Source organism: Scomber japonicus, chromosome 13, assembly GCF_027409825.1.
Source record: "Scomber japonicus isolate fScoJap1 chromosome 13, fScoJap1.pri, whole genome shotgun sequence".
NCBI classification, from domain to species: domain Eukaryota; kingdom Metazoa; phylum Chordata; class Actinopteri; order Scombriformes; family Scombridae; genus Scomber; species Scomber japonicus.
In genome coordinates this window covers 8039493-8063053 of record NC_070590.1, presented here as the reverse complement: position 1 = coordinate 8063053, position 23561 = coordinate 8039493, and the positions used below count along the sequence as shown (strand labels likewise).

Here is a 23561-nt window from a genome sequence, read left to right as displayed (position 1 = left end):
GTGCTATTTATACTTTGAAAATATGCAGGCCGACCAGTGGGACGAACCAGACCAGAGCAGAAAAGCTGCTGCTATTATATTCAGTATAAACAGAATCTACATCAGTACTGAATTTTCTCACGGTTGGTGATCTTAGTCAGGCCATAAACCGACGTGATGAGAAAATAACACCCCAGTTGTATGTTTTTTTAACTCACATGGCAACAAAGTGTCCCAACCAGGTTTAACAAGTACACCAACACCTGTTATTACAAACTGTCAAAAAAAAAAAAGTGTCCATGTCATGTTGAGAAGACAAGATGCACAAGCTGTATGATGAAGTGGTTGGTGAAATAAACTAAACTGTATCATATATAACAGTTTAGTACCTATAATAAGAAGTATTGCAGTGATAGATAAAAGTCAGAAATTAAAAGTAAGTGGGCATGCGTTTGGAGGTTGATGGCCCTAAATAGTGAAAACAACTTTATAACCAATCTGAATTAACTCCGTCCATGATTCATATTTTGGTAATCTCGTCATTAGTTTTAATAAGCCCAACCCTCTTCGTTCATTAGTGCCGTTTATGATTCTGGTGTGCGTCAAGGACATTTTCTACCTGCCAAACATTTAACACAACCTCCCTTAAATTAGTTCTGAGGCGTCTGTCTGAAACCACAAGCAAGGTATAAAGGTCAGTAACTTTTTTTTTTATATGAAGACTAAAGACTTTAATCTGATTCATGTTGCTTCCTTTCAGCAAAAGCACCACCACTATTATGAACTTTTAAGGTTTTATGTCATACCTGTTGTGCTTGTTACCCATAAGACTCTGCTAGCATCTCATATTAAAATTAAATATATGATGTAACTCATGTTTGGGTATAGTGTAAAGTTGGTATAGTGTCAAATATTCGGGCAAGTTATGGAGTAATGACGTGCAACAAAAATTCCAGGTGGGAATTGAACTGGGGAATCATAATATACAGTGCGTCTCTTCCCATTGTCTGCTGTTGTTCAGTACAAGAGTTGAGAACAGTGTGTCCCCTGCAACAATGGGCTGAAAAGTTATATTTGAAAGCTGTTTGTTGTTTTATTGTTTAACATTTCATCTATTTATAGTTAACTATTGTTTTTTATTATGTTTTTGTAGATGTTATTCTGTTCATTTTATTTTACTTGGTGTATATTGTATTAAGTGAAGCAGCTTGTAATTCAGTTTGGAAAAGAAGAAATGAAAAGAGAAGAAATAAAGAGAAAATAAAGTTTAGTATTATTATTATATGGTATAAATGTTGTGCCAAATCAGTAAAAATCTTGTGACACTTGGGTGCAGCTAAAAAAAATAACTGGACAAAGCAAACCACTTTTGAAAGGGAGGAGCAAATGCCACGGGTGAGTGTAGAGAAAAAAATGTTTTGGCAATGAGTCTCTCTGTTAGTCCTGTCCTAACAATATCTGTGCCATCCCTCGTCCATTTGTATTGAAGAGACTAAAGAAGAAAGAATAAAGCATCTTAATGCACACAGTGGTTTTCTACAAATATGTTCAGCTGCATCGAGCTGGAGTCTCTGAAACTTCAAGGAAATTACAAAACTGGACATGTGTTACACTTTAAAAATATTACTTAGCAACTAATTAAATTTTCTCACAGTATAAATGAAAAATCTGCCCCCCATGGTGGTGTAATTGACTCACAGGAGAAGATGCCCAGAATACTGATCTTGTCATATATGAACTTTAAATGAGCAGCAATAACTTCATTGAAGGAAATGAAATGAATGAGGGTCTGTCTTGTCTCGTATAGAGCACTGACTTGTGTAAAAAAACATACGAAATATTATAACACAGGATCTTCTTTACATATCTATAAGTTGATTTCCTCTTTTATTCCTCTATTCTATTATATTACTGTTATTACTATCCATGAGTCTCATCAGTTCCTGTCATAAGGCGTAATAAAACACACAGTCACGGTAACTTCCTGTGTGTTCATGTGCACACAGGTGAGAAAAAAAGAAAAGAAAAAGATGAAAAGGAGAGATGCCTAAGGAAGAGCCATCACATCCTGTTAGATGTTAGATTATTGATTAGAAAAATACTAGACATATCAGTCTATTGTCTGCAGATTTCACCTGATAGATTTTTGTGGAATACAGTAGGCTTTACCTGTGTGCATAGACACAATTGATCTTTATAGATATGACTCATTAATTTTGTGTGATGGGGCAACACGTTATTGCAGAAATCTGAAACATTCCCAGGAAGAAATTAAAAGTTGTCTTTGGGAACTGGTTTATTATATTAAGAAAAAACTAAATAAAAATCTGCTTTATGGCTTTCATCACTTTTTGGGGGGTGTATTTGTCACATATAGATTGAGATCAACCTTATCGGGCTTCTTACAGCCTTGTTAAATTATAAAATTATAATTGTGTGTGTGTGTGTGTGTGTGTGTGTGTGAGAGAGAGAGAGAGAGAGAGAGAGAGAGAGAGAGAGAGAGAGAGAGAGAGAGAGAGAGAGAGAGAGAATACTTATATGCATTATACCTTCTAGTTGTTTTCCTCCTTTCCTGGAGTCTCTCAGGTGAGTCCCGCCTCCCTCAACATTGGGCACGGATTGGACAACGACCATCCTCTATTCTGATTGGCTGTCGTGTGTACTTCGCAGCCTTCAGGTAGCAGGTCCATATTTGAGCTCAGGTAAAACCTACCTGGGAGGCAGAGTGGGGAGGGTCGTGGACTTACTGTGTAGCTTTCAGCTCCAAACAACAACAAAAAAAGGCGCAGTAAATATTAGAAGTGTATATGTACTTTTAGGCTAAACCAAACTGTGAAAAAATACATTTGGTTAAGTGACCAATTAAGTTAAATGGCAACGAGTATAGGCCTGGCCATTAATCCGCCGCACACGACAGAAGAAAGGGTGGTTTTCACTCAGCTGAAGCCGGTGAGGATGTCGGGAACGGACGGCGCGGAGGACTCGTCCGTATTCGAGGACGTCAAACCCGGGGTGAGAGTCACTGCTTCCCCGCTGAGGTTCGGCCAAGCTACCGGTGAACCGGAGCTTCGGCCCCTCCGGGTGTTTTAATAACTTTATTTCCCCCCTTCACATTCACGCCTAAAACAGACAACGTGGCTGCAGGTGGTGCTTCAGAAAAAACAGGGAGTCGCTTTTGCAGGCTACATACAAAAGCTGTTAATATCAATTTAATTACCATTGAGAAGTTGTAGCATACTGTCCCCCAGAAATGTTAGACTGTTTTTACCTTTGTGAGGGAAAGCAGCTCACCTGTACATGCAGGCAGGTTAAAGTCCTACACAGACACCTGACATGTGAGACAATGCAAGTGAAGTGAACTCATTAAGCTGTTTGGAGCAACTAGTGGCAGCTCTGTAGTATTTAATAAACTTTATTTAGGCCTATTTGTAGGTTTTAGTCATCTCATTGATTTCAAATGGGGAATGATTTATGGATACAGAAATGGTGATACACTCCATCACTGAAGAGCAAGAACAAGCTCATGGTAGTTGATTAAGGTGTTGTTTGTTGTGGTTAAAACAAATACAGTTTATGCATGCTGTGTTGTTGATATCAATACATTGCAAAGTCAATACCCTGCTGGCCTTAATTTGAATTAAACACCTAGTAGCCTACATTCAACTAGATATAACCTGAGTGCATGTGCTCTGTGGTTTCCTGCTTGTTTCTTTAAATTATGATGGCCGTCCCTGCCTACAGAAGTCATGGGATATGATCACATGATGGAATAGCAGGCTGAATTTTAGTCTTGCAAAATGGCTTCTTCTTGATCAATTCTCGCACTCCTTTGCACATCTTGTCTATCCAAGATAGCTTGTGAACACTCGTCGCTCCACTGCCAGAAATGTGCCCCGAACGTTTCAGGAAGTAGGAGGCGTTGACGTTATAGCAGGTCGACATGCCAATCAATCATAGAAAATAAGTTAAACAAAAGAGTATGAACAGCTTTTTGTGACCTCTTTTGTTAAATGTAAACAACTGATCACTGCAGAGACATGACAGCTGCATTAAAGTTAAATGCCCGTGGATTGTACGCTGGCCCTGACTGATCACAACACTGCACAAACTGAAACCGGATGCCTTTGGACGGTGCTGAAATTGGCGTGCTGCCAGGTGTTTGGTAAACAGGGAGCTGACACCGAGACCCAAAGCTATTCTCACGAACACCAATGCTGTACACCTATAGTGGATTTCAAAGGTGAAAGGTTCTTGGTGCTCTTTGTTGGCTTTTTTTTGTCTGGCAGTGTTGATGCATATGGATATGATGCACTCTTCTTCATGTGTGTGTGTACATGCGTGCAACATATTCCATACAAAGCAACAAGCGTTGGAGAATGGGCCGGGCTTGTGCTGTTGATTTTCCATGCAAACATGGAAGTAAAGTGGTCACATGGTGGATCACTTTTGAACCGACTTCTTCGGCAGTGTCCACTCAACAGTCCAAGAAACTATTGTACATCTCTCTGAAACGGTCAGTATCAGGCTAAGTGAGCATTGTCCAGCAGCAGCAGTCTTATATTGGTGTTATTATTTCTTCAGGAAAACATTTGACCTGAAGATGTCTCATAGTAGTCGACACGTTGTCAGTGTGCGGGTACTTTCTTGTTATTTTTGTGTAATGTTTGTTCACCAGCGCCTGCAGAAATATATGGATGTGCATGTGCTCATTTACGCTTGCTTTCTTCCATCTATACCAACCAATTTTGAATAATTCTGATTATAAGCTATAATTACATTGCATATAATTAAAGCTTTAGGCTTAAGAAAAAAAGACATAACCTACACAAGTCCTCATTCACCCAGAATATATTAAATCAGTACATTAAAATGACTGAAAAGGTGAAGTCTGAAGCCCTTCTCTCAGCATGAAAAAGCTTAGTCATTTTTTTCCTAGGTTTTTTTCTATCATGGCATTCTCAGTAATGAGGCTTTTGAAGATATTTTATAACCTAAATAAAATGGTTTGTGATCTTCATATGTTAAGTAGCTGAAAGCAGGTTTTAGCTGTCAATTATTGACTTGAGCATTATAAGACAAAATTGCTTATTTGTGTGGAAATTATCTGATGCAGCAACTAATTACTTTCATCATCAATTCATCTGTTGACTATGTTATGGTCTGCAAAATGTCAGAAAATAGTGAATGGTATTTCCCAAAGCCACCTTAAATATTTTGTTTTGCCCCGACCAACAGTCGGTAAACCCAAAGAAATTCAGTTTCTTATTATAAAAGCCTAAAGGAACCAGAAAACACTTAATTGGCATACTTTTCTATTCTATTCATTGTTGTCAAATGAAGTATGATGAGAACTTACAAATTAATATAGTAACATTTTTGCCTGAGACAAAATGGCGTACGTCCAGCTGCTTTTCTCTTGCTTCTTTCTGCTGTAACATGCAGTGCTTGTTATGCAAAGCATGACTTTGTCAAGAACAAAGAAGGCAGGTTAAGTGAAATAGTTACCCCACAGGCAGATTAATATCAACCGCCATCTGAGAGGGTTTACCTTATATGCTCTTGATTCACCATGATGGTGCATGTTGATGCTTTCTTTAACACATTCCACAGAAGTCACTTTCTGTTTGCCTTCCATGTCTTTCACTGTCACCCTTTTTTTTACTCTCCATTTCATGCTTTATTCTTTTATCTATTATTTCATTTCAAACACTGTTTCTGACTAAAGCAAAGCACTACAGGAAGTTATAGGTACAGAAATAGCCTGTCTCTTGCCTTTTCCATTTTATTTTTTTTGTCTGAGACATGTCTTTGTGCCATTGTGTTGGTGTGTTAAAGGCCGCTTAACTGAGCTGGTGTCGTGACAGCAGTATGTTGCCCGACCTGTCTGAGCAGGGCCCACATCTCCATAAGCTGCCTCGAGGCAACAGGATGATAAAGGTCGACCTCATGAGAAAGTTACAGCAGCAGTAAAAAAGGGTGATGAGGCTCCACACACAAAAGTCACATGCAGGTCTTTGGTATCATGTAGTGTTGTCCTTGTGTATGTCAAAACATTTCCCCTTACTGCTGAGTGATTTGGTCAAAAACCTGTCTGTAACTGATCTTTTGGCTACCGTTGTTTTTAATTGTGTCTCAAAGTCTGTGAGAAAACTGGTGTGAAATTAAACCTGGCAAACTTGCAGTCTTTTTCATACAACTGAAGTGGTGTTCTTGGCCACTTGGGGACAGTGTAACGGGTTGTAAACATTGACATATTATCAGCTCATAAAGTTGTTATGGTGAATGAGTTAAGCACTTACCTGTTAACACATCAAGCGCATAGGAAACATTTTTTCCTTTCATCTGGAGCAAAGTTGAATGTCCAACATAAAAACTCTTCTTTTTGCTCTGGTTTTGTCTCCACCATCTCTTGAGGAAAAAACACGTGGCTCAGTATCTTCTAAGTGCTCCACGATGTTCATCAGCTTTTCACAGACTTGCCTGTCTCCAGTTTAATGTTGGGCAACTAATATAAAGTGAGCTAAAAGATGCCATAACACTTAATTACATCACTACAAGCCCTTTCACATTACACATTGATTTATTTGATCCATATGATAAGATAAAAATATTGATTTATGCAGCTATAAGCAGTTATGTCTGAGTCACTGGAGGAATTCACAGCATAAAGGGTTACGAATAGATTTGCATTACTGTTCCATTTGTAGGTGACCAGATGAGAATGGGTGAAATTTGGGATAGGGGGTGTGCCCTCCAGCTCATTACATTCAGTGTCAACAAACAGTAAAACATGAGAAAGTCCAAACTCAAAGCTAAAATGTGTTATTATTGTTTGTGAAGTCAACTGTCTGTCATTAGGAAAAAGAAACAGTGTGTAAACCATTTCATTCCAATTCATTTTATTTAATTAATTTCATCAGTGCACAGCCTATTACTTCTTTCTTGCACATGTCAGATCACTCCCTCTTCAACAGTGCAAAACTCAAATATATTCAATTTACAATGATATAAAACACAAAAAAACTGCAAATGCCCACGTTAAAGAAGCTGGACCATAGAAACTTTCATAATTTTCCTTTAGAAATGATTTGCAGACTTATCATTATATTGCACAGGATCCAGTCTGTACAAATGCCAACATTTTGTCAGCCAAGGACAGTTTGTTACAATTTTATGTCGGTCTCTGCGAGAGAAGTATTGTTGAAGAATCTGTTCATGTTCCTTGAGCAGTAATGACAGAATAAGTTACTGATATGAAACCTATTTCCAGATTCTTTTGTCATTATATCAGCAATGGGTTTCCTGTAAGACTGAGCACAGACGACAGGCGAAGTTACAGAGTAACTTGATGGCGTACAGATCAAGAGCATGTCGCCAGTCACGCCTAATGATTCCTGGAGATCAATATTAAGATATGGTTTAAAATGACTTGTCTCAGGGGTTTAAAGATGTTTTTTTAAGATCCTGGTATTGTAGTTGGAGCTTGTTGTGTTTTAGTTGGTCCTTCTTATGTCATTGTTTTGACTAGACGGAGCTTTTTCCACATGTTTTGTGTCATGGCAACCCTTTGTTAGTGTAAAATCCTACATCTCCACGTCTTTTTAAGCCACTCTTGCTGGTTGTTTTTTTTTAAGCAATGCTGAAATGGTTTTTGTTTGACTAATGATTTGACTTCCAGGACAACACATGCAGCTGATTTGCATCTGAGCAAGTGTCTGCTAACAAGTCTGAGCTTGTATAATCCCACAGAGATTGGGTAAACAAAATGATTCATTTGGTAGAAAATGTCATATCGATGACAGCTGAGTTTTTTATTTTATTTATTTATCTCAAATGTATTGTAGTTTGGATTTTGTTGCGTCCCATTCTGTACCCAGATCAATTTCACGTCTGTCAGGGAGAGGGATTCCCTACTTTGTTGCTTGTCTTGAGGTCTAAGGACAGAGGATGTTATATTACTGTACAGATTGGAAAAGATTGACACAAATTTGTGATATTAGGCAATGTTAATAAAGTTAACTTGAGTTGATGTCTGTCAGTGCTGCATTTTTATTCATTTCGCCCCTCCCTTGATGTTGATAGTTATCTGTCTGGTTATTTTGTGGCCAACTTAAAGCCCACAGATGCTCACAGATGGATATTTTTTTAGTTGTTTTGAGTATCATTGTGTGTTTCTGTCATGAATTCAGATGTAATCGGAGTATGGTGATATGCAGGACCAGATGACAAACTGAAGCAGATGCAAAACAGTGTGTTTAGAAAATGAGCCGAATAGCTGGTTCTTCTGGGGAGAAAAATAGAGCAACAGCAAAACTAATACCACAAGTAAAATAAGTTGGTTTCAACTGTTCTGCAAAGTAATCTGTTTAAATGGCTGAATTATAAAATAGGCTTTTCCGCACAAGAATGTGAATTGTTTGCTCTTTTTTCTGAGTTTTATTCAGCAGTGATTTACCTGCATTATTTTGGTAATAGATAACATGACTGACCAATAAACAAGTATTTAATATGAATTGCATGTATCTGGAAACACATAAATCAGTTTCATCCTACAACAGAATAATCCCTTTACCAACAGGCTGACAGAAACCAAAGCAGATTCATCATTTGACTCATGCTGATCTCTGTGTGAGTTATTTGGTCTGCTGATGTCATCCGTTCTCATCATGCCTTCTATCTCTGTACCAGACAGCACATGTTGCCCGCAGACAGTCCATTGTTAATCACCTTTTTTTCTAATACCTGTGGTCTATAGTAGGGTTAGGTGATTTTGCCCAGCTTTGTAGGATCAGTCCACTTTAGGTGAGCCTGTCCAGATTAGGCTAATCCATTGTCGCTAACTTCGGGGCTAACCCCGTCACCTTAATAAGCAGGTGGCAAGCAAGACAGGCCTGGGTCTTCAGGAGTTGTAGCATTTATTCACTGACAAATAGCCTACACTGCACTGCTTACGGGTAGCCTCACCATCATACACACGCTCACTCTTTAGCAACTTTAGTTGAAATTTGATGTGTCGTCTTCATTGTAAACCAGATGTTCGCAGACGAGCTGCACTTGAACGGTAGTAACTCTTGGCTTCACCAGTCACTATCCTGAGAAGCCAAAACAAGCCCCTTTATCTCTCCCTCCATCAGCGGTCATAAAACATCACCACAGTCTCAAAGGTTTTGTTTTTTCCTCTGATGACCCTGTCATGATTTTTGCTTCGTTGATTCACAGCGAGCAGACTGAGAGGCCCCGGCGCTATCAGTCTTGTTTTTATTGAGATCCAAAGGCAAATGACCACTGTTTCTTTGCATTCCTAAGAGTCATAAAGGATAACTAGTGTGCAGACGCAGGCATTTGTTTCTCAGTTAGCATAAGAACCCCTCCAACGCAGCAGACCTTGTCGTTCTGAAACTTTTAGCTCAGAGGGCTGCTTTGGCGGTTTCTCTTCTGATACATTGTTCAGTATGAAATATAGTACCAAATGTATGAAATAGCCTCTGAAATCTGAGGATTTGATGCTTTTTCCTTGTCAAATCTTTAGGTTTTGCACTGTTGCTCAGAAAAAAAAGTTGCAAATGGAAAACAAAACTCTTCAAAAATTGTGAATGCCATTTTCTGACATTTTTTCTAAAACGTTTTACAAATTAAATGCTTAATTGATGAATTGAGAAAATAAATGGCAGATTAATTGATGGTGTTAATAATTCTTACTTGCAGCCTTGCTGTTAAGTAGGGTTCTCATCATCAGCTTAATTCATAGGAGTTATATGTTTTTGGTGATAAGGACGGAGGGTCCATGAGGATAGAGGAGTTCAGATGGATGCTGAAACCTAATCCTTTAGTTAATTCATGACATTAATTAACAGCTTTACGTCTGACATTTATAGAGCGTTGAGGGTGGTGAATTACTATTTTGTACAGTTCTAAGCCTCTCCAAGCTTATTTGCATACAGTGCACTGAACAGAGAACAATAGCTGCAAGCAATATGAGAAGAAAAATGTCAAATGTCTAACAGTGTAAAGTTTTTCTGGAGACCATTCAAGTATGGATGTTAGATCAACTGGAAGTGTGGAAACTCCCACTATATCCAATAAACCTGAGTAGAGCTGATAAGAGGCTCGTACTGTTGTTATCGGGCTGAAGTATTCATAGAATAGCAGTTGTATATGTTCTCCAATTATTAACTGACTCAGTCTTGGCCCCAAGATATTCTCCTCATTTACTTCATGAAACAATACCAAGACATTTTGAAGTGCAGTTCATCAACTAGTTCCCTTTTGAGTTTGTCATGCCTCTAGTTAACATTATCATTATTTCTTTTGTACTTGTAAAACAAATACCCCAAATAAACGGATGTCAAAATGCCAAAGTTCCCTTTTTAGCTGTTTAAATTATGACTGAAGTTTCCTTTGAAGACTGAAAATGTGAAGTCAAACTATTCTTGAAGTCTGCATGTCCAGACCAGAGATTTTAATTTCTGTAGTGGAAAGGGAGGGAAAGGAGGTAATCCCTTAGAGCAGGGACTCATTTGAAATGATTTATGATTTTTAAGGATGGTGTTTTTATTACATCTGGTTTGCTGAGCATGTGTGCAATGTTAGTGACTTCAATAATATGTGAATTACAAAGTGTGGCTCAGTTAGATCTTCAGTCATTGGAGATTTTTTGTTGATAGTTCCTGTAGAAATCTGTGAATGAATCAGGCTAACATCACCTTTCAGCATACCTCCTAAACTGCATGCAGATACATGATAAAGGTATCTGTAATGCTAGATTTATTCAAACATTTGGTGCTTTTTAGGAAACTACAAGCCAGATAATGTCAGCTTTATGCACAAAATATTGCAATCAGACGGCAGAAGCTGACAACAAGCAGGATCAATAGCACGCCAGCAGGGGACATGGCCAAGGGCACCCAAGGGTTACAGCTGCCAGCACCCCAGCAGCACAGGGCCTGTTTGTGTCCCATCCTGAAAGGCACACAGGAGCTCTCAGTGGACATGAAACAGAGAGGCTGTTTTTGTTTTCTTTTTTCCTCAGTAAATACCCAATGCTTTAATTTCACCAAGCGCTCAGATTGCACTGGTGACAAGGCTGCGTGAGTTCACCAGCGATGAATGACGGACACTTTTTAGGCATTGGGAGCAGCACTCAATACATACATGCAGATACATATACGGATGTAAAATACAGTGATGCAAATGTGCATAAATGTACATAAACCAACTCACTGACTGACTTTTGCTTACTCATGCACTCACATTCAAAAGGAACAATTAAAATAAAAAAAATCCATTGGAAAAATTAAACTAAATTAAAACAAGTGATATAATGGAAACCAATAATCCATAAATGTGCACTTACAAATAAATACAAATACGTTTATACAATATACACATGTAGAAGAACAGCCGTTAAAGTTTTTGTATGAAAATATATCAGCAGGATATAAAAAGAGGGATGTGTGTGTTTGAGTGTGTGTGTCTGTGTGGTGACATGCTGGCACTTGAAGCAGTGCTGCAGAATAACAGCGTTGAAATGGGGCCCCTCTCTGCTCCTTTGTGCCGCCTTTTCAGCTGCTGGACCTGACCTCGAGCACATCAGCACCTCGTTAGGTCATTTGTCCCAAATCCGATGAACGATTCAGTCCAGGACTCCACTGTACTCTCCGGGTTCTAATTACTTTGGGGGGGGATTGTATTCATATAGTTCAGCTCTCACTGATAAGTCAAGTCAACTTAGTAACTCTCGATTATTCGATTAGTTTAGTTTATAAAATGTCAGAAAATAGTTAGAGATATTAATCATGTCACTGAAACCAGAGAATAATCAGGTTTTGGGGGCTGAAACCAGATAATTTAGACTTTCTTTCTTAATAGAGTCATTCTTTATCAAAATAGTTGGCAATTAATATAATAGTTGATAATAAATGGACTAATCATTGCAACTAATGTAATATATTAAAATACTATAATTATTTAATCACGTAACATAATCGTTAACTGCTGAAATGATGATCATCAGAAAAGTAATATTTTTGTTGTTGTAATGATCAAGTTTTGTAATTTATTTAATAGTTTAGTTTGGTGCTGCAGGTCACTCATGTAAGCAGTTTTTTAAATAATTTTATCCTTTTGTCATTATTTTTGACATTTTATCAATAACTGGTAAAATGGGTTAGGTTAGGGTTAGGGTTAAATCAGGGTTAGGGTTAGGGTCAGGGTTAGGGTTATAATCAGGTATGAAGAGTTACTGCCCTAAATTCAACATGAATTCACAGTTACACAACAGAGAACAATGAGTGTTTTGTTCAAACTGAAAACTAAAAAAGTTGTTACATCTGTGCAGCAGCATAATTAAACACTGTGTTTCTCTTAATTACCACTTGGTAGGTATTATTTTTCTAGATTCCTTAGAAACACAGAATTCCCATCTGTAGTTTCGGCTCGGCATCCTGATCAACGGCGACTTTAAATCTATTCAGATGTCACCATCAGATTATCTCCTTCATTCATACATCGGTATCAATTTCATAATTAGTTGCACTTTCTTTTCTCATGGTTTTCTCACTCTCTCTTTCTTGCTGATTTGTTCTCTCTCATATCCTTCTGAGGCTATTATTCTTTCACTATCTCTCCACCCTCTCCCTCTTCCCCTTTGTCTTGCCTTCCATCCATTCTTCAGCGTATGTGAGGATCATATTTGTCTGGCAGGTCTATTTTTACCTGACAGTGTTTAGGTTTCACTGCATCTTTCTCATGCCTACAGTCGTTTTTGTTTTGGCTGGAGTGTTTTTTTTTTCTCTGTCCTTTTCTTGTTCATGCATCACCACTTACATGCCACACCCATACAGGTAACTCTCTATCCGTTTGTGTATGTGTGTATGCAGGTCTGTAGTTGAGCGTGTCAATAAATGAGTGTGAATCAGCATGCTACTACTTGTGTGCATTTGTGTGCACATGCATACATTTGGGGGGGTTTTTTGCATTTTCGTGGCATATGCATTTATTATTGTGTGTGTGTGCGTGCTTGTGCATGCTTGTGTGTGTGTGTGTGTGTGTGTGTGTGTTCGTGTGTGTGTGGTCTGTAGATCAAATTCTTCACTTAACGGCTTGTGCACCTCTAAAGGAGTGACTTGTCTGCTTCATAGATGAAAAAAAACACACACACCAGTTCATCAGGATTACGAAAGAGAAAAATACCTGCAATTTATTTTCTTGTGCACTCTACCTGTCTAGTCATGTCGCTTAACAAAATTTCCTCGTACAAAGGCACAACTTCCACAACTGTCACACAGGTACATTTGATCAGATCTGGCAGTTGTGTTTAGCAACAAAAGAAAACAAGCAACAAATGTCATCAGTTTCCCATTCCTCTGTTCTCAAAATCCAGATCGGTGCATGAAAATAACCTTTTCCAATGAGGCCCCGCCTACTTCATTCTTCTAACTTCACCAGTTAGAAGAATACAGATAGGTTTCATGTAACATAACCTGTGTGGTTTTATATTTAGCAGACAGTGGTAATGTGTTACTGTAAAACCCGTCATTTCTAGTTGCAATACAATGTTTAAGAGATGAAAGTTGCTGCTTCTAGTAATTTTAATTTACTTTAATTACATGAGTTTGTTCATTTACCAGAAGAAAGTCTTGGTTGTCATTTGGTTAGTATGCTCTCTGCATGCTAGTTTCTGCCCTCAAACAGGAAACCCCACTTTGTATATTGTTTTTGTGTTTGATATCTTGGTGTTTATTGAGACCAGGAACAAAAACACATCTCTTCCAGATCTCTCCTCCTGGAAAAAGCCTGTTGTACAGTCAGTGTCAGTAGCTCCTAGTACAACTATACAATTGAGATAAAGACTTTACTTTATCTCAATTGTATAGTTGTATGAAAAGTTCAGGATCATCTAAGTATCAGCCTATTCATTACATTAAAGAGAGAGCAGTAACACCAATAGGTCTTAAGCTTATGAATTGACAGCTTTGATTCCAACCATTCACATGAGCATTTACTTAGTTATGAAACTCATGGCAGCCCTCGAGACAACAGGACATAACAGGAGTTCTGATCCTGGTTGTTTGTCAGGGCAGTGAGCTCCACTGGAAAACAGGAATGTGAGCTATGAAAGAAGGGAGGATGATGGAGTAGGAAGACCTGGTACCAACATCACCAAACTTTTCTTTCACTCCTTTTTATATCCTTTTTTTCCCGATGAATGAATGAACCACGCCACAACCACTTTTTCATCATCTGCAGTCGATTAATCTGACAAAAATTGCAGCGGTTAAACAAATACTCTGTCAGTGTTAAACAAATACCAAATAGTAGCTGCTGCCGCTCTGGATTTTGTATTTCCAATTTTAAATGTCATCATTCAATTGGCATTAGTATGCTCTTATCTAAAGGAGAGGTAGAACCCCGAATTATAGCAGTGACGGTGCAGCAAAGTTTAGTGTTAATTCCTTAGAAAACGGGAAGTTTGTTTTGTTTATAGTTTCTCAAGTTGCTGCTGAGTCCACTGCAAATCCTAGACAGGTGGGGTTTATATGTTTGTATAGCCACAATCCTGGACACACCTCAGTGTTCATGGCTTGTGTCTGTTTACATGGAAGTATGCTCACCTTTGATTGAGAACAAGTTCATGCTCCTCCTCGTTTGTAAGTTCAAAGGCATTCTAGGAAATTTGGAAATGGCTTATCGAGTTGATATAAAGCCGCTTGGGGTGGAGGAAAGAGCAAGATGGATTCATCAATAAACATTTGACTAAAGAAATTGAGTGTGAGTGACGCATTGTAGTAACTTGCAGTTTCATTACACACATTAAATTCCTCCTTTATCCTCCTCTCTTCTGTTTAGATCCGGTTGGAGATGGACAAATACCTTCCCCAGATCAACGGTCCTCACTTGAGTCCCATGATAGACACTGGTGACAAGAAATACAGACGAGAGAGTGCCTCTGTGGTTGACGAGTACTTCTCAGATGACAAAACAGCCCCTTACAGCCTCAACATCAACGTCATCCTTCCCAGCACCACTCACCTCCGCACAGGCCTCTACCGGCCCAACACCAAGACCCTTACACCCCAGCAGATCAAGACAGAACCTGGATTGGAGGTGCCCTGCTCCATCCCCACCAGTGCCACCCAGGCACTGCCAGACTTCACCTCCGTCTTTAGTGTGCCGCCTGTAGTCAACAACGTTTTCATCAAACCAGACATGAGCGCTGAAGGAGTGGTCAGCGTGGCCACAGTTTCCCAGCAGCAGCCGAATTTAGACACAGAGCTTCACATTGGACCCCCAGCTCCCCAGCCGCAGGTCTACCACATGCCCATCAGCAGCTGTGCTGACCTCACCATGACCTTGTCCCACGCCAGCCCAACCACGTCTGGGTCCAACGGCAGGACCATGCTGAACCTCAGCAGTGCCACATTGCCTACATCAAATGGAAACTACATGATGGCAGAGCACCAGCTACCGCAGCACCATGGCTATTACCAGGCCTCAATTAACAACTCATCCCACCACACGGCTCCCCACAGCCTGCCACCTTCACCTCCAAACTCCCAGCCAGGGAGCCCAGACGGTCAGGCTGAGCTGCTCAGTTTAGCGCCCCAGCTTCCGCCGCCATACCAGCAGCGTTTGCCAGGGCTAAAGGTGCCGGGGATGTCTCCTCACGCCATGCTGATGACACATGGCCAGGGTGTCCTGACAGGTCCCAAATACAACAGGCGGAACAACCCTGAGTTGGAGAAAAGGAGGATCCACTTTTGTGACTATCCAGGTCTGTTGTGGTTAATTTACCTCTCACTGCTCATGCACTATATCTCCCTATATGTTTGTCTTAATTTAAGAAAAAGAATTCATAGAATGAGGGAATAAACCGTCACTGGGGGCAAGGATCTTCTTCTCAAACCCTTCTTTCACTGGGTTCTTACAGGATTTTCATGGACTTGGCACAACAACTCAGTAAATTGCAAACAAACAACTCAGAGACAGCACACACTTGGATCACACGTTTCTCCTTGGCTCATGGTTTCTCTCTGTTTTCCTTCTTTACAGGCTGCTCCAAAGTTTACACAAAGAGCTCTCACCTGAAGGCACACCAAAGGACACACACAGGTAAGAAAAACTGAAATTAGATATTATCTGCCTGTGTTTATTTACCATGATATATATACTGCAATTTTCACATCACTGCGCATTAACTTTCTGACGGGTAAATCGGAGTCATCAGTTCCTCCTGCTTTTACTTTGCTTCCTACATTTTTCTTAATTCAGGGCAGGTTTGCTGAACATCCTTCTTTGTATTCGTACAGTCAGAGACACTTTTGTCAATTGATTTTAGCAGCCATTTAACACACTGGAAGATAACCACAGTGATTTTAGGTCTGATTAAGCTCATCCAACAGTTGCAACATGTGACTGGATTATCTAGTTAGAGTTTCAGTCACTGATAGATGGCTATCTGATTTAAAACAATAATATTATATTATGTTATATTATATTAGGTGCAATCCAACCAATTTTAAGCTCTGGAGTCATTAATATGTATGAGGTTGCTCACATTTTCAAGTTTCTTTCTGTCCACATTTTCCGAATTAATCCTAAAGTTCAAACCAGCTGCCATCTAGTCACAATCTCACCTGTGTAACCATTAAGTGCAGAGTTCAGTTGGCTGACTTCAGTTTATTCATTTGTATACCACATATTTTATCACATTGCCAGTTTCGATCCGCCCAGCAACTATAATAGAGATGAATAACAATAAAAAGGGAAAAAAAAACATAGAAGTGACATTTGTTTGCTTAAGAGTTTTTCTTTTTTGTTTCTCAATCATGTTTTATACATGCTCGTACCTGTCCTCTGCACTTCCCCAGAGAGAGAGAGAGAGTGAGAGAGAACAAAGAAAGGAGGGAGGAGGGGAGGATGAAGGAAAGGGGAAAAGGGAAGGAGGGAAGTCACGCTATTAAAACGAAGGCCAAACCAACCAGTTACTCCTGCTTTTCAGTCCCTTTTCAGAGGATTGGGGGGGGGGCGATGTGTTTCCCTTCTGTAAAATGAAACCTGTGGATTCCCAGCAGCCACAGACCTGGAGTTTGGAGATGATATCAGCATGGGGGGGGGGGGGGGGGGGGGGGGGGGGGTTTGAGTGACAATGAGAAAGAGCGATAATATGAATGTGCAAATAAAATAGATCCCACTGTAGTCATAAAGAGATAAGATGAAACTTTATAGATCCCCAGTGGGGAAGTTGGAGAATGGAATAAAGCAGCACAAGAAAACAAATAGACAGTAAAATGTGCAGTGAGAATCGTAAACAATACAATAGTGTAAAGCAATGTGAGAGCAGAGCAATTCTACATGATCTTTGACCCTTTCATAACAAATGCAAGTTTGGATATTTATGTTACTCATTTTCAATACACAGCTATGAAACCATTTGTCACCAGAAGGAGGTTTTGTTATTAATGTGTGCTTATTCCACCTGTTTCGGAAATGAGTTCCCTGTAGGCATGGGTCTTCGTTGTGGTTGCGTGGCTGTGAGGTGATTAGTTGACAGTGAATATCCCATTACGGACTTAGTGACAGACACACATAGTTGAAATGAGCATGCTCAACAGTTTCAAAAGAGCACTGGTTCCCAACCGGTTTGACTAGGAACCCTTAAAATGAAGCAATATCTACTTGCAATCTTGTTACAGGTTGTATGAGAAATTGTGTCCAAACTTGTGATTGACACTTAAATCAGTTACCCAGTCATAATTACACATTAGAGGTTAAAGGGAATGCTATTTACAAGTCAGAAACTCATGATTACGATAACTCTCGATGATATGAACATGACATAACTCTGCCCTCCCTCAGCGACTACTGCTGAGATGCCTCCGATTGTCGAAATGCATTGAACCAGCTCCCGTGACAGCAAATGTGGATGCAAAACATATAAATGAGCATGAGTCAACTTAATACCTCGATAAGTAAAAGTTTAATTAAGGAAGAAAGCAAATGGTAAACAAAACAGATTCAAAAGACAGATTGAGATTGCAGGGTGCTGTAGTTGTACGTGTTGTTGGACTGCATCACTGGGGTCATTGTCAGCTCTACTATCACAACAATCTGCCCCTCCTATGTGGAGCCAACCATGACCATGGCCTCAACAGCCATCAGAGGTCTGCACATTGACTTTTGTAATCATGTGTGTGTGTGTAAAGAGTAGAGTACTATCACTCTGATTAAGGAACCCTTCAGCCCTCTTCACAAACACTAACTGAGCTGATAAAGCTAAGAGGTCCACAAAGACTTTATGGGCGTCCTGGAGAGCCTGTGAGTGTTTGCTCTTTGACACAGTAAAACACATTCTACTAAACTGGGTGTAGTCATTTATGCCATGAATGGTTTACGTTGATCAAAATGTCCAGAAATCTTGGACGTTTTCTCAATTGTTCTTTCTTTTAGAGAAATGTCTATTATTCATGTTTGATGAACACATAATAATGTGATTCTGACCTCGGACTGGTTGCTGTTGGTGGCATTTAATGATGCAGTAATATTAATAATAGTAGTAGTAATAGTAGAATCACCTGGAATCAAAGGAGGAGTCACTTTGTTTTAATCCAGAAGGATTAGAGATTTGAAGCCTCTTATAGAGTAAATATACAGTACAAATATACAGTACATGGTCTGCAGAACAGCCAGAAACAAAAGCCTTTTGTATCCCTGAATGATCAATGGCACTGTAGCTGTACATTTGAGTGTGTTTTTCATCATTTGTTTGGATGAAATTTGTCTATTATTGTTCATGATGTGTTCATACGTGCACTCATACTACATTAGTGTGTGTGTGTATTTCAGAAAGACATAATAGCGTGGTTGTTTCTAATCAGCCACCTGATCAAACAGCTGCTGTCTGTCTGCTTGTAAAAGCCCACGAATACTGGTATCATTTTTAGTTTTGAGGAATATGTATGCATGGTTAGAAGCTGTGGTGATCTTACATGTTAAGAAATGATATCATAGACACTAAAATTATTATTGTGTGAAAAAAAAAATGCCAAAGACTGATTCCTGGAAAAAGTGCACGTTGGTGTTTGCTATCGTCTGTGTTTGTGAAAGGTTTTACACACGGCACTGACGGCAGTTATTATGCCGTCAGTGTCAGTTGATGTTCTCCATAATAGTGCAAAAGCATTGTGTCAAATTGATCTACTGCATTTTGTTGAGGTAGAGCTCAGTTTTAAGTTGTCTTAAACAATGTAACTGATGAAAAACTATACATTTTAACTTTTTAAATGTGCACTACTGTTGGCAGGGTCTTTCAACATGCACAAAATGATGCTGGTGTCCTTGTTCTCACAGGTAATAAGTTGACCAACAAGTAACATTTCCCCAAAACTTTACACTAAAGTAAAAGGAATGGATGGATGAATCGAGGGTAGGCTTGCACCTGACCTTTTTGGCAGCTTGTTTAGAAATATATACCAGTCAAGTGTGTTTGTTCAGTGTGCGTATGTGTCGTATTTCACCAGCCTGTTTACTAGCCCTCAGGGATAATAGTCTGAGTGAAGCGGCTGTGCTTTTGACCCCAACAGCGCAGCTATAGAGCAAAAACCAAACACACCTGCAGGTTGAGAGCCTCAACCCCTTTATATGGTGACATTTGTACTCCACCTCTACACACACATTAAGAGCGGTTAAGTCTAGAAACAGGATATTGTCCAGATAGGAGGCTTTGCTGTGCTTCTGAGCCTTTGATGTGGGGTTTCGGTTCTTGTTGGATTAAAAATAACATAAAAAACTTTTTAGGTTTAATTGTGGGGAAAGGGGTGCTTTTAAAGCTTTTCTCATATTTCTAGCTGTTAAAAAACACATTTTGTTTACTGAAAAACATTTGTGAAATACCATTTTTAACTTTTTCAGTCATCCTAATATGTTATAATAGTTATGAGATTACTGTGGATGGGGTATTTTAGAAATATGCCAATTGAAGTTAAAAAAGTGTTAACATTAATTCACACACAAATGTAGCCTTTCTTTTTATCCTTGTTTTTCTTGTCACCTGCTTCCCCCCTTTGCTCTTTGGACCCCTTCGCTTTGGTAATGGCTATCAGATGGTGATTGATGGTCAATTGCAGAAGCTATCTAATCAGCACTAAAAGGGCCAATGCTGGTAATGAGCACTCGATGACACGAATGGTCAAAGACAGTCACACTCCCATGACACTGACTGATAGAGGGGTTTTCTCAAGTGGTTTCAGCCAAGGACACAATGTAGAAATTCCCTTTTGAGGCATTCAAAATGAAAACACAGCTAACAACACTTTGGTTCAAAGGAACCAAGACTGGATCACAGACCGGATCCTTTATATCCTGGTTCAAATTTTTATTTTTATGTTTAAACAAATAAGCAGCATTTAATATTTTGTTCAAGACATGGACTCTTTTTTACTTTTGGCTCAGAAAAGTACTCAGTAAAGGAACCTGGCTTCATTGTTTAGTTATCTCCTTCTGAGTTTTGTTTGTACTCATTCCTCACATTGATCCTCAGACATTAATTTCCAGCTCAACTATGAAAAATGACATTTTTTCCCCTGTTGTTTGCATGTTGGCCTATTCAACAGAGCCTTTTTTCCCCCTCTTTGTTGATGATTAGCTCACTGTTTGGCAAAGCACGTTGAGGCAGAGAAATGTCAATGTTTGGGTGTATCTTGTTAGTTTTAGTCTTCAGTGCCTTTTCTCTTCATACCTTCTTATGCCGAACCACGTCATAATTTTGTAACAGTGGGACACACTTTATTTCCAAGATGTTCAACATCACATGTACAATAAGCAAATGTTCATTCCAGAGCACACTGTGAATGGTCAGTATGGGGCTCATTTTTAAAGCTCCTCTAATCAGCATTCTTCATATTAAAAAGTTAGGTTTTCTGTTCTGTTTATATTCACAAAAACAATGAATGCACTTCCATCCTCACTTGCAAAGATGGTTTGTTAGCTTGTGCTTGTAGTCATCCTCCCTTTTTGTTTTGATGGTGTCATACTACTCTTTTTGGTTCATTACCACCACCTGTCCATCAGAGTATGATACCATTGGCTCATATGTGTATTGCATTACCTGCATGCGCATTTGCATACACGTCACTCATTAAACATTGCAAAAAAAACTTCACACGGTACCTTTTAACAAAGCAGTTATAAAACAAATAACTCATTTTGTCATTTAGTTTTGAGGGCTTGTTGGTCCAGGTCCCGCATGTCTGAAGGCTAGGGCAAGGCATGGCAGTTTTATTATAGCGCATTGGCAACTCAGTGTGCTAAACAGAAAACAGAAAAACATGCAATTTGAGAAACATTAAAACATACAATCAACCCCCCACACTAATAATAAAAACAAAGTACAGAAAAATAGAAAGAGAGAAATAAAATGCTAGAATAGAGCATTAAATATAAGATGGCAGCATAAAATAATGATTTGCTTTCAAATCATTCTTATCAGTGAGACCAAAGACAATTTTCATGCAGGACATGACAGTATAGTATTTCTCTATTAAAAGAAGCACATACTGATTTTAATAAGTTTGTAACAATCACAATCACAAGGCAGTGTGCACATTTTCTTGCATACAGGAAGTTTTTCTCTAGTTGGAGGCAAAACCCCCAGAGATAATGACATCTACCAGGGATAATGACCATTAAAAGATCCCCTTATAAATAAGACATTACTTAATTAGATGCCTTCTTGTGAAAAATGAAAGTGATCTTTATTATGAATTAGTAACTTTGCAAGAACTCATTGATGATGAAATATGTTGAAATAATTGAATTAATCACGTTGCCTTTGATTATCAGAGAGAATAAAACTGCAGACTGACTGCAGTTAGAGCTGATTAATAGTTGCTCCTGGCGTCAGGTGTAACCTGCTTCAAGACATTATTTCTTTTTACTTGAGGATTGCCTAACCTGGGGCACATGCAACCACAAACACTAGGTCTAATGATGACAAATGTGACTGTAAATAAAGGTGTGTCCATTACCTCTACACTTTATTAACAAAGTAAGCTGTGATGGCACACACACATACACACACACACACACACACACACACACACACACACACACACACACACACACACACACACACACACACACACTCACAGAGCGGTTAGTGCTGTCAGCTTGTCACATTGTCAAGAATTTAATGAGAGCATCTTGCGGCTGTGTATTTTTTAAATTCTGCTATGGTTTGTGAATGAAGTGACCTCATCTTTTGTTGATTGAGTTGAAAACCCTTGAATTAGACTTACAATGTTTTTCTATTCTCTCTCCCTCTCTCCCGCTCCTTCTCCCTCTCTCCTTCCTTCTGACTCTTTCTCTCTCTTACTCACCCAAAATTAGACACACTTGGCTCAATAATGAAAAATATCACTCCGTAAATAAAGTTCTGTCTATTAACACAGCAAAACAGTCTTGATATCTGTGTGTATATGGGTCCATGACACCTGACACAATAGTGGAGCCCATATCTAAAATGTTGCACCATGCAATTTTTATCTCGCTGTTCAGCTTCATGGAAACGAGCAGAGTGTTTACAGTAGGGAGCTGTGAAAACCACAAGCGCACAGTCTCTCACTCACACAGCTAACTGCCATTTAACAATGCCCAAATACTGATTATATCCCCATTTAGATGTACGGCTACGTCCAGTAATGCAGGAACAGGCTGATAGGAAACAAACTGAAAGATTTCAGCAATTTATATTGTGATTAAAATGTCAGCTGATAGAAGTGATGGATAAAAGTACAATCCAGGATGGGAAACAAAAACAAATTTCCTTCAAAATCATGGTGTGTGTTGGTCAAATGTGGGTGGTTGATGTAAAGATATAAAAAAGAAAAGGAAACTTCTTGTCTTATGCAGACATCTTCTCTTCCTCTCTTTTGCAGGCGAGAAGCCCTACCGCTGTACATGGGAGAACTGCGACTGGCGTTTCGCCCGATCGGACGAGCTCACCAGACACTACCGGAAACACACCGGAGCCAAACCCTTCAAATGTGTCGCCTGCAGCCGCTGCTTCTCACGCTCCGACCACCTGGCCCTGCACATGAAGCGCCACCAGAATTAACACAGACATACTTATATATACATACAAACATACATATTCACACACACAAATATTACAGTATCCACACACATGACAGTCCACCCCAACCTAACAGCATTAAAGGAATCATGACCAGATACAGCTCCAAAATCATCCCTGTCGACCTGCGTTTATTCTGGTTCTCCTACAAATGCCACAACTGGTGTTTGCAGGTGGGTATCATATCCTTGTTGTTACACTTGCAGACATATGCTGGTTGGTTCCTGTTCAGTGAGTGAGTCTGAGGGAGATAGAGCGTGATCTTGTTACGCTTCTTGATCTCCTGGTGAAACTCTTCTCTGGCAAGTGAAAAGAAGCAGGTGTGTCACCTGAGTCGTTTGGTGGTTTACACCTTCCACAGGCCAATAGGAATGTGATGTGAACAATGGAAAAAGAAAAAAAAGAGAAAATGAACGCACGTATTTGAATGATCTTAAAACAATATTAAGATTCC

At 39.3% G+C, this 23561-nt stretch overlaps 1 protein-coding gene across 1 annotated transcript; it reads left to right on the top strand.

Moving 5' to 3' along the window:
* The first annotated feature begins 2850 nt into the window (after positions 1–2850).
* On the top strand, positions 2851–23089 carry klf5l (Kruppel-like factor 5 like). The gene is made up of 4 exons (XM_053331817.1): positions 2851–2991; positions 14827–15751; positions 16030–16089; positions 22911–23089. Exons 1-4 carry the CDS (start codon positions 2851–2853, stop codon positions 23087–23089), a joined length of 1305 nt encoding a protein of 434 aa, XP_053187792.1.
* Positions 23090–23561: the final 472 nt, after the last annotated feature.